This window comes from Polyodon spathula, chromosome 7, assembly GCF_017654505.1.
Source record: "Polyodon spathula isolate WHYD16114869_AA chromosome 7, ASM1765450v1, whole genome shotgun sequence".
NCBI classification, from domain to species: Eukaryota; Metazoa; Chordata; class Actinopteri; order Acipenseriformes; family Polyodontidae; genus Polyodon; species Polyodon spathula.
In genome coordinates, this window is record NC_054540.1 from 30,946,526 (window position 1) to 30,957,640 (window position 11,115).

The 11,115-nt window shown below is 36.5% G+C and overlaps 1 protein-coding gene across 2 annotated transcripts; it reads right to left on the reverse strand.

Moving 5' to 3' along the window:
- Positions 1 to 1,175: 1,175 nt before the first annotated feature.
- Positions 1,176 to 10,979, reverse strand: LOC121318519 (single-stranded DNA-binding protein, mitochondrial-like). Of its 2 annotated transcripts, none has more exons than XM_041255269.1 (7): positions 10,903 to 10,979; positions 8,601 to 8,650; positions 8,055 to 8,115; positions 7,525 to 7,665; positions 5,691 to 5,775; positions 5,383 to 5,471; positions 1,176 to 2,503 (listed from the first exon to the last, which is right to left on the reverse strand). In XM_041255269.1, exons 2-7 carry the CDS (start codon positions 8,622 to 8,624, stop codon positions 2,460 to 2,462), a joined length of 444 nt encoding a protein of 147 aa, XP_041111203.1. In that variant the 5' UTR covers positions 8,625 to 8,650; positions 10,903 to 10,979; the 3' UTR covers positions 1,176 to 2,459. The 2 variants fall into 2 exon arrangements, with proteins under 2 accessions (XP_041111203.1, XP_041111202.1); XM_041255268.1 differs by having other exon boundaries at positions 5,691 to 5,778; positions 10,903 to 10,971.
- Positions 10,980 to 11,115: the final 136 nt, after the last annotated feature.

Sequence of the window (11,115 nt, forward strand, 5' to 3'; positions counted from 1 at the left end):
AGGTCGTAATACTGTAACTGGTGCAATAGGCGAATGCGCCCACTGTAGTACTGCGTAACAAAGTTCACTGTACAAGACGCTACATTATAGGCCTTTTAGAAAATCTAAAAAGCAGCTCAAATCTTTCATGACGTGCACTTTCGGGTCGCCTTTCACGCTTTTTCCATGACACAACAGCGTCACCTGGTGTCTACACATAGAAACAAACTATATCAAAAACTGTTTAACCTGAATTATAATAAAATGTCTTAGAAATTCCTGGAATCCTAATTGGTTGCTGTAACATTCCAATCCCACCGAGTACAACCAATGGTTCAGATCCTCTTGCATTCCAATCAGGAAAACAACAGTTCCACAGCTACACATTCTAAGCGCTTTAATTAAGTTGTTGGTTGTACTGAAACAGCCCACCAAAGGTTGGTGTTATTTATACATTAAAAAACAAACAACAACAAAAAAAAAACTTGCCTGTGGTATACACTTGTAAAAGCCCTTAATCTCAGAAGCTGTTAGTAGGATTATCTGGTAACTAAAAAATGAGAAATTAGGTTTAACTAAAGCACCTTTGAAAACCCCAAAAAACTCAGCAGTTTTATCAAGATATGTTTGAACAGGGTCTATATATTAAAACTACAACTGTTTTATTATTATTATTTTAAATGTAGTCGTTGCCAATTATTTTCTCCCAATTTGAAATGCCCAATTATTTAGGCTCAGCTCACCGCTACCACCCCTGCACTGACTCGGGAGCGGCGAAGACGAACACACGCTGTCCTCTGAAGCGTGTGCCGTCAGCCGACCGCTTCTTTACACACTGCGGAATCACCACACAGCCACTCAGGAGCTACAGCGTCGGAGGACAACGCAGCTCCAGTGCAGCTAAGAGGCAAGCCCGCAAGCGCCCGGCCAGACTACAGGGGTCGCAGGTGCGCGGTGAAACGAGGACACCCTCAGACAAACGCTTGGTAAACAGTTACATACTCAAGACAAACACTTGGTAAACTTTAACCACATTTTAATAAAACAAAAACCCAAACACACAACTCTAGTAATTTAACAAATTTAAAAAACAAACTTTAATTTAATTTAAAGTATTGTGTCTTCCTTTTGCTTTTATTACAGCTTTCAGACATTTATGATAATTCTTAACCAGTATCTTACATCTTGTTGGTGAAATCTGGGCCCATTCTGTCTTGCATATTTCCTTCAGCTCAGACAGACTGGATACACAATGCTTGGCTACAGCTTTTTCAGATAATTTCTATTGGAATGGGATCTGGCAATTCCAAAAGACACTCCAGACCTTTTACCTTTGTTTTCATCAAGAAACAGATTGAGGTGAATGGCGCCTTGAACAGAATGGTTTGAAAGGGTAAAGTTAAATGGATATTTGGAAATATAAGCAGTATTTGTAAAGTGTAACATTTACAGTATAATGTAATATGAACAAAAACAGTAAAATAAACACTGACCTTTTATTAAACAAATACTGCACTGGTAAAATCACAAGCCAATAAGAACATTATTTCTTAAAGCTTTTTTTATTCTATATTTTTTATTAATTGTAAATAGTGCATAAATAATATCAAACTAAATCCATGTTAATTGGTTACCTGCCCCCTAGCTGACTGAGGGAGTACTAAAGGAGCCACACGTGTTCAAATAATTGAGGTCTCATTATTACAAATACGACTGGGCTCTGTAGAACACAGAACGGCTTTGGATACATTGTTTCTAATTATGCAATCTGTTCTTTACGAGAACGGTCTTTGCATTATTTGTTCCTCCCACAAGCAGAATAGTTTTTTTCACACATACATCCCATTTCTGGCTTGTGGTTGGCATGATTAAAGTAAAATGTTAATTGGAAATGGTGATTGTGTAGCTTTGTGATGTGACAATGCAGCAGAGGAAAACTACTCTGATTAGAAATGGTACATTATTAATGGAAGGCACATCATCTATTTTTCAACTACATTTTTAAATTTTTTAAATGTTGCTCAATGTTATTAATTACATTGCAAAGATAAACCTTTGCCCCGAAACAGGCCTTGTGGACATTGAGCCTTTGCAGTGAGAAATCTAGTAAGTCTCTTTTGCATCTGGATTGCTGATTCTGCAGTGTATGCTCAGTGTCATGATTTGATACAGAGGGCACTTAACTAAAAGTAAATTGAAGCCATCAGTGGAAACAGATGCCATCTGAAGTTATCCAAGTCTACTAAACCAGCAGAAAGTTTGAAGACATCAAACCCATCGAAGCAGTATTTACAGTATCCAGTCAAAGTAAGAAAGAGAAAACTTTTATACAAATTACAGTCCCTCAGAAACTTCAAACATATTTTTCTTGCTTTCAAAATGATCAACTGACAGCTTACATTCTCTTACATGTGAACAATCTGACTGGCTGAGAATTATAGGAACGTCACGGTTTGAGGAATGGGCGGTGGTTGGTTTTCTCACGCTCTCTCCTTCAAGGTGTCACTTAAAAAGACGATATTGTCTGCAGAGGAAAGCAAAACAAAAGATCATGGCCAGAAATTGGGTTGGTGGCTCTGTGCTGCAGATTAGAGGTTAAACTGAGATCCTGTGAACAAAAAGATCCCAAGAACAGCCGTGACCCGTTCTGTTCAAACAAACTCCCAGATACAGGACACTTCCCAAACATGCCACTGAGTCAACAACTGTGATGACATTCAATAAGGTTTTATTTCACAACACATGGAACAGTGAAATGAAATTGGCACTGTGTTTTGTGATTGAATGCATCCATGATTCGAATATAATAAATGCTAACTTCACTATAATGAACCCATTATACATATTATATATAGCTAATATTTTCATTGGCAATTAGCCCTATTAGAATGATCACTTACCAGGATTGACCCGGATACAACAATCTCAGTTCTGACTGACACTGAACTTTAGCCAGTGTCAAGTGTGTTATTCATGTGAAAACAAAGACCATGGTTGACCTTTTTAAAGATAAGGCTAATTCAAAGATAACCTATTGAAGTGTGAATCATGCATGACGTATGCAGTTGTTGCCTGCCATCTTCACACAAACTGCAGCCAGACAACGGGCATGAGGAGGCAACTGCAAACAGTGCAATGAGAAAAGTACGAAACATATGAAGGAATCTGTGCTGGACAGGTACTTACTGTATATGGCATTCTTTACTTTTTCTTTTCTCTGCTGTTTTCTATTAAACATACCATTTAAATGTTGATCAATGGCCGGGTTTCCATGCGGCTTAGAAAGCCAATACTATCTCTAAAGTTTCACCTCACGCTAAAAAAACTGTACAATTTACCAACAACTTGAGTTATTTTTGCATGGAAACATTTCCAGAAGTCGTGCATTCTGCTTATGAGACTTCAGCACTGAAAATCAAGTTTGTGAAGCAACCTCATGCAACTTTCTACTATACATAAAGGCCGTACCACCAAGCAATCCTTTATCTGAGCTGCTGGAATTAGCCATGGAGATAGGAAAACATAAGCATAGAGTAGAAGGGGTTTGTGTGGCACCATTTATTCAATGTTTAAGTTATTGTCATTTGACTCATAAAATGATAGTTCTTTACGGTTTGGCTATTTTATAAGCAACACTATAAAAAAATACAGAGGCTACTACAAATAAAAAAAATACCCTTTCCAATAAATACACAAATAAATAACGAAGCCCTTACTTTCGTTATCTTCATGATTGCTCATGAGATAGCCGATTGCTTTAGCCTAGACTTCTGTTCCTTAGCAATAAGATGCAATTCACTGTACACTAGCATCTATAATGGATATCTACCTACAACGTGGAAAAAGTCACGTTTATACCAAAATATGTATTCAATTAGCGTAGCTGCATTATTGAACTTGTATGGGACTACTGATACACTGGTTCATCTAACAATAACTACACAGTCTACTGGCAAGAGCCTTGCACTGTCACTGCGGGATTCAGATTCAGGTATTTTTTGATATATAGTAGATTTTTCCTCTTGTAAATGCTCAGACTAAAGGAACAGGAACTTTGCTTAACAGAACACTTGGCACCGACAGCAATCCTTCACAACCTATACAGTACTGTTTTGTAAAAAAAAAAAGCAACTTGTCATCGCGAGACACATGGTTTATTAAATCTTTTCAGGACCGACATCATATCATTGAATTGTTCGGTATTCCAATATCCACGAGAGCACCTCCTTGCTACAAAATGGCATGTGAACAAACAGCAACATGTGCCAGTTTCTCTTGCTACAAATAGTTGGAAATTTTGAAGAAAAAAAAAACTGAATCGGACACAAGTCGCAGTGCAATTTGCTTCACCATTCTATTGAATAATGTGCATGTCTTATATATTGCTGCTGCATTTTGTAACGTGTGTAGGGGTGCTGTGTTAATTTAGTTTGACAGCTAGTTTATTAACATTATGGTAACCCTAAGTAACGGCCATTACTTTTGCCTCTGCCACTGTGATAGCCTGAAACACACCTGGCAGCTAATTTCTTAGTACACAGAGATTTAAGATTTTTGACCGTGTTGTTTTACTTTAGGTTTTATTAGCATTAGCTTACATCGCTTTGGATAAATGTGTCTGCTAAATTAATAATAATAATAATAATAATAATAATAATAATAATAATAATAATAATAATAATAATAATATATGCAGTCAAAAATGTTTAGCAAATAATACAAGGATAGTACACAGCGCTTTCTTATGGAATATTATTATTATTATTATTATTATTATTATTTTATTATTATTATTATTATTATTATTATTATTATATAAGGCTATTTCTGCACTCTGCCCCCAGTGCTTTTTTATTTAAAAAATGTGGTGGCCAAATGAGGCAGGCTGCCCTTTTCTTTAACATCATAAAAAGTTAATGGAAACCCAGTTTAAGAAAGCTGTATGATATCAGTAGCCGTGCAAGACCAAATTGGAACCCAGACAGAAACATTTAAATATATCCTCCTGAATTTTAATATTAATTAGGTTATGTGCCTTTGGAATGAGAATTTCTCTGGCTAAAAGAAAACTACACGGAAACCCAACAGTACTACCAAAATAGAGTGAGAAAAAGTTGATTAATGTTTCCTTTTCCATGGGAATTGCCCCAATGTGAAGTAATCTTCATAACAGTACTATTTGTTGATGTTCAATTCAAATTGGAAGTTTCTTCATTATTATGATGCAGCCAATTGCCAAACCCTATTATAGTGTTTCTACAGGTCCCATGGGGTTTCGTTATAGTGAAGTTAGCCTGTATATAAAGTGTACAATTCCCCACATTACTACTGCACATGATGATCTGTTCTTAGCTAGTTAAAATAAAGTTGAAAATATTATCAAATAACCATAACCACACTCACCTGCTATAATGGTGGTGGCTTGTCGTCTGACATTGTTTTTATCCACATATTCCCCATAATCAAGCTTTCCTTCAACCAGAACACGAGCTCTGAGAATTACAAAAGAGAATGTTCACAATGTATATCTGGAAATGATGAGAAAGCCCTTGACACTATGGTGGGTGTTAATCATAGAGTAACAGTACTGTCACGTCGAATCAGTGCTGCCTTGCTAGCCTACATCATGATGGCCCTACAAGCTGGAGACAGTGTAGTGCACAACAGAAGAGACATCCTCTGTGTAGTACATGATCTGTTTTTTAACGCACCCCTTTTTCACATATTGGTAAGCCACATCCCGCAGCCCTGGCCGGAACACAGAGATCCTGTGCCACGTGGTCTTCTGGCTGACATCTCCTAGGAGACGAAGCAAAAAGCAAACTGCTCATCAAGTATATTACAGACCAATACATCAGTATTCAAAGTATCAGGTTTAATGTTTTTGTGGTTAGTAATGTAGTACAGTCGGTGCCGCCGAATCGGCATACTGATAATCGGGATTGCTGCTTAAATGGGATACAACAATGCTATTAATGTCATTTAATTGGGACGTCACTTCGTTTAATTGGGATTTGGTATTTTCGAATGATGAACAGAGATCACTTTTCAGAGCAAGACAGGTTCGTGTAGCACAGCGAGTACATGATTACGCTGTGACTTGCGTAAACCACGTCGAACTCTTGAAGAAAGAAGAGTCTCCTGAGGTTTCTCAGGCTGCTGTTGCAAAGAAAGTTGGCGTATCAACATTGCATTGCAGGTGTTTAAGAATTAAAAAAACAAAACATTGACTCGTATTTTTAAATTATGTATTTAACATTTTATCATAATGTGATGTGATTTAATTTCATTATTTTTCTTTTCATTAAGAATCAAAACAGTGTGTCTAGTTATCTCAACTGCCTCTCGTTTAACTGGCATTTTCCTTCTCCCGAGGCATCTCAGTAAAGCAGCACCAACTGTAATTTAGAATTAGACAAAGTAAATACACCAGATCTTGCTGTACAATACCTTAAAAGTCAGACCATTCAATAACAATTACTTAACATTTTGACTACTTCTCCCCTAATACAGTACTTTTGTCCTTTTCATTATAAATTATAAAGGCATGAATGCCGATCTACTTACGGTACAAACACACACACCTGTCCCCAGTAAAAAAAAAAAAAAAAAAAAAATATATATATATATATATATATATATATATATATATATATATATATATATATATAAACGCTGCAATATTTTATTACATGCTATTTTAGAAGTATCGCGGTTGCTTATTTTTTGTAATACGGTAACCTATCTGTATATAGCGGCATGTGTGGTTAACCTACGTTGACTACAGTACATTTAACAGCTACAGTTACCGAGAGCCTATTACGTGGAAGGAGGAAGGTCAGGGAGTACTGTACCAGCGAATCAGGAGTGAGTATTGGTTGATAAGGGGCGGGCAATGCTGATGTAGTAGTTAAATCCATGAGTGTGACGTAAATGTTTTTCTGCAACAAAAATTACCTCAGAATATCAGTTTGATTTCTGTAAAAACTACAATATATCTTAGTCGGTTATTTTTTTTTCTCACTGTAACTTGATTATTTGTAATTTCTCTGCAAGAGAAACCGAAGCTAAATATTCTCATAGATAGCAAGCACATTGTTTTTATTTGTACGGGAATTACAGTTGAACTAAAAATAAAACAACAAAACCACCTATAAGAACTTCAGAAGGGCTGCTGTTCTGTATGTAGTTTATGTTGCATTTTCTTTCAGAACTGTACTACCACAAAATAAAATGTGTGGAGAAAAAAAATACCTTAATGTTTCTTTATTGATAGCGACGTTTATTCAAGGGAGGCCTCTATTATAAAGCTGATCTATGACTGCGGCGTCAATACGAGGGCGTCTAATTCGAGGGTGGCCCCAAATTGAAGTAATACGGTGTATATATATATATATCTTTCGGAATTACTTTCCCCAAACAAGAAAGGAGTAAGTAATAAGTGTAAATTCTTTACAATACGACCAAAGACTGGACCACTAGAAAAAAGAAATTACAGTACGTTACTGCATTTGAGACACCAACAGCAATCCAATGTGTTCTTACCTGTAGAAGTGGTGTCCCCTTCCCCCGATCGCCACATCTCATTGGTTGCCATGGAGAAGATGGTGACAGGGTTTCTCCCCTCAACCTGCCGCATCACTGGGTCCTGACCCACGCGCCCCAGGAGCTGCACTCGGTTCATAGCTGGGAGAGCGAGGACAAGCTTTAGTGTTCAAGCTGTGGCCTGCTGGACACGGCCTGTCGGGGTGTAGTGGTTTAGTTATGGGACTAGGAGGCAATGTATCCTTGTGGATCAGTTGTTGTGTACTGGTTAGAGCTGAGGGAATGACAGACAGTGTTGTTTTGTGGTTAGAGCAGATGGCTTGGAAGCTGTGTGACCCAACTGTTAAGCATGAGCTGTGAAGCAGTGGGTTTTAATGTTTTACTGATTATAGTTAAGCTCTTGGAAACAATGTGGCAGAGTGCTGGGAGACAATGAGATCTGCCACGACAGGTTTGTGGAAAGAGAATGCTTGGAGACAATGAGGTCTACCAGAAAGACAGGTTTGTGGAAAGAGATTATCAGTACTTACATCTCTCCAGGATGAGAGAGTTCATTTCGTTTGACTGATGTCTGACATACTGCCGGAACACCTACAAACAATAAGGTTTAGAGATTGATCATGATTTAAAATCAATGCAACCAGGTATGGCTAAATGACTTTATTGGTTCACTGTTCACCAGGAAAAGTTACCAGAAACTGGGCTAACTGAACGGGCACAAAGTTAAACATCCAAATTAAACTTTTGATCAAGAAATATACAATCTTGAGAAAAACATGCTTTTAGAACACAAATCCAAACAATTGTTCTTTTATATTTACCTCTTGTTCTTTGTTAATATTATAGTGAAGATTTAAGACTTAAAAAGCAAACAATTCTCACAGGGGAAAAATACAGTATGAATCTCTACTTAATGGCAACAGGGCTTGCTAAAAATAGAAAAACTAATTTCCCTGAGACCCTGCCCCCTTCCCAAACAGCCCCCTTAAAGGGGTATACATTGCAGAATAAAACTTGCAAGTGGCTGTTCGGACCCAATTGTTATGGCATCCCCTTCACTCAGACCGGTGGTTTACCTGCACTGATGCCCTTCTAAACATGGCTGTGTTTCTCTCAAGTGGATCTTCTGCAAACAAATAAGTGTATTATTGATAAGGTTTAAATCAGTTCAAACTGATATATATATATATATATAATATATATCTATATATATATATAATATATATCTATATATATATATATATATAACTTTGATCTGCTCCAACTGAATTGATGTGCTCCAAACTGAATGAATGATTTTGTATTTCTGGGGTTGATCTGCTAATATATATTGTATTGTATTATACTGTATTGTAGCGATCTCGGTTAACTCAGACAGGCGCATCACACAGAGCGAGCCAATCCACACACAGGCAATTATTATTATTACTACACAATGTACTTCAAAATGGCCTTATGTAATTTTTGTTTATCTTGCTTAATCTGCATTGGTTGCAGGTGTACCCAGCGGCATTTTGAAGTACAAATGGATTACTGTGCCGTCTTTCGTTAAGTAAAAAATTTAAGTTTGACTGAATTTTATAACCGGAAATGTAGTATGTTTATGACATCTTATTGTTTTTGATTAAGTGAACAATTTAAGTTGTGCTGCATTTTTAAGCAGAGTATGCTTAAAATAAAACACCTAATTTAATAAAAAGTTGTTGTTGACAGTAGGCTACATTTCTTTTCTACTGTACAGTATAGGTAGAAGTTATAATACCCAATGTTTGACAGCAAGTGGTTATAAAAGTTAATGTCAATTATATACCAGTATATATATTTCTACAGAAGTATTTTTATTAGTACAAATGCAAAATTGTATTTTTGTGTCACTATGTTGTAAAAGAAATGTAAACATTGCTGTCAAGGCACAATATAATACGTTATTCTTTGTATTCATTTTCTGAAGTAAATGCAACAAGTAAACAGTACCTGTTATTTTTTGTTATAAACGAGGCTGAAGTTGGCTTCTTAGTCGTCTGTTTCTCATTCGCTTGTTTCTTATTCATCGTTTGTTATTCAGACTTTGATCTGTTCCAAACTGAATGAGTGATTTTGTATTTCAGGAGTTGATCTGCTAATTTATCCGTGGATATTCATAGAGGGTCAGCTCCTAAACAATGTTCATTTGTTTTTTGCTCAGCCAAACACTGATTTCAGGGTCAAAACTGCTGGCACACATGCCAATGTATTGTAATTGAATAAGTAACAATGTATTTAAGGGGTTAAAATCAAGTTGGGCTGAACATTTCTCTATTGATCTTTATAGAGGGGCTGCAAAACAATATTCCCCAGTTACTTATTCAATTTGTATTAATTGGATAACATGCCAACTCGCTATCTGTGCCATGTTTGTCAGCTGTTTTGACCCTGAAATCAGTGTTTGGCTAAGCAAAAAACAAATGAACATTGTTTAGGAGCTTCCCCTCTATAAATATCTACAGAACAATTCGCAGCCCAACGTGATTTAACCCTTCAAATACAAAGCCATTCATCATTTTGGAGCAGTTCAAAGTCTGAATAAGAAAAGGTGAATAAGAAACAAGCGAATAAGAAGACAACCTCAGCCTCTAAACGACATCTGTTCATTTTTTAATATTTCTAATTATAAAACAGTTGAAATATAGGCCTTATGTCTTGCTCTAGTAGTTTTACATACACGCACTATCTATTATTTATCGGCATCATATCGGTATGGTTAGATAACCATCGGCTATCGGTATCGGCGAAGAAAATCTTTGTGCAAAAACTGAGGTGTAGTTATTCTGCTGAAGAATGCGAGAAAGCGTATCTCTTAATGAACGCGGCTGTGACATTCAAACATGATCATTTAAGTGTTAGAATGGTACTGCAATTTATTGTATTTGATTAAAGTTCTATTTATAACAGTTCCATGTTATATCTAACTCTTAGTCAGTTTTCCCGCTGAAGCACATTAAATATACCGCAACAACTTCCACGCTATTGTCATATGGTAATACCGCCTGGGCTATTTAGAGGGGAATCCCGATAACTGTAGGGCTTGTATAGAAACGGTTTTACTAAATACAGTTAACGTTATATAAAATGTTAACCTTAATTTCAGAAACAGAATCGCGTTATTATAAAGGCATATATTGTTTCAGTCGTTTTCTTATATTCTCTTGCAGTTACCTCCACGAGCTTTGGGAACTCACGACAATTTATGCAACTCATAAAACTGCAAGATATGTCTTAGTAAATACTTCTATCTAACTAACAGATTTAGTGTCTTCTCATCTTGGCTGTCCAGTACGTTCATATATCAAAGACAGTTCTACACGTAATACAACAATTATTTTTTACAAAGACATTTACTTGCTCCACAGATGTATCTCCAGTTGGCCCACGCTGTATCCGGTACGTCGTTTTAACCACTCCTACCCAAGGAGAAACACGAACTGCAGCGTTTGCCTTCTGCCTTACTTTCTCAGTATAGCAATGTCATGTTACAACATTTCTACCATTTTAATGCTTTCAAAATATTAACTGATAAAAATTATGCATTTAGATGAAATAATGATCTGTGGG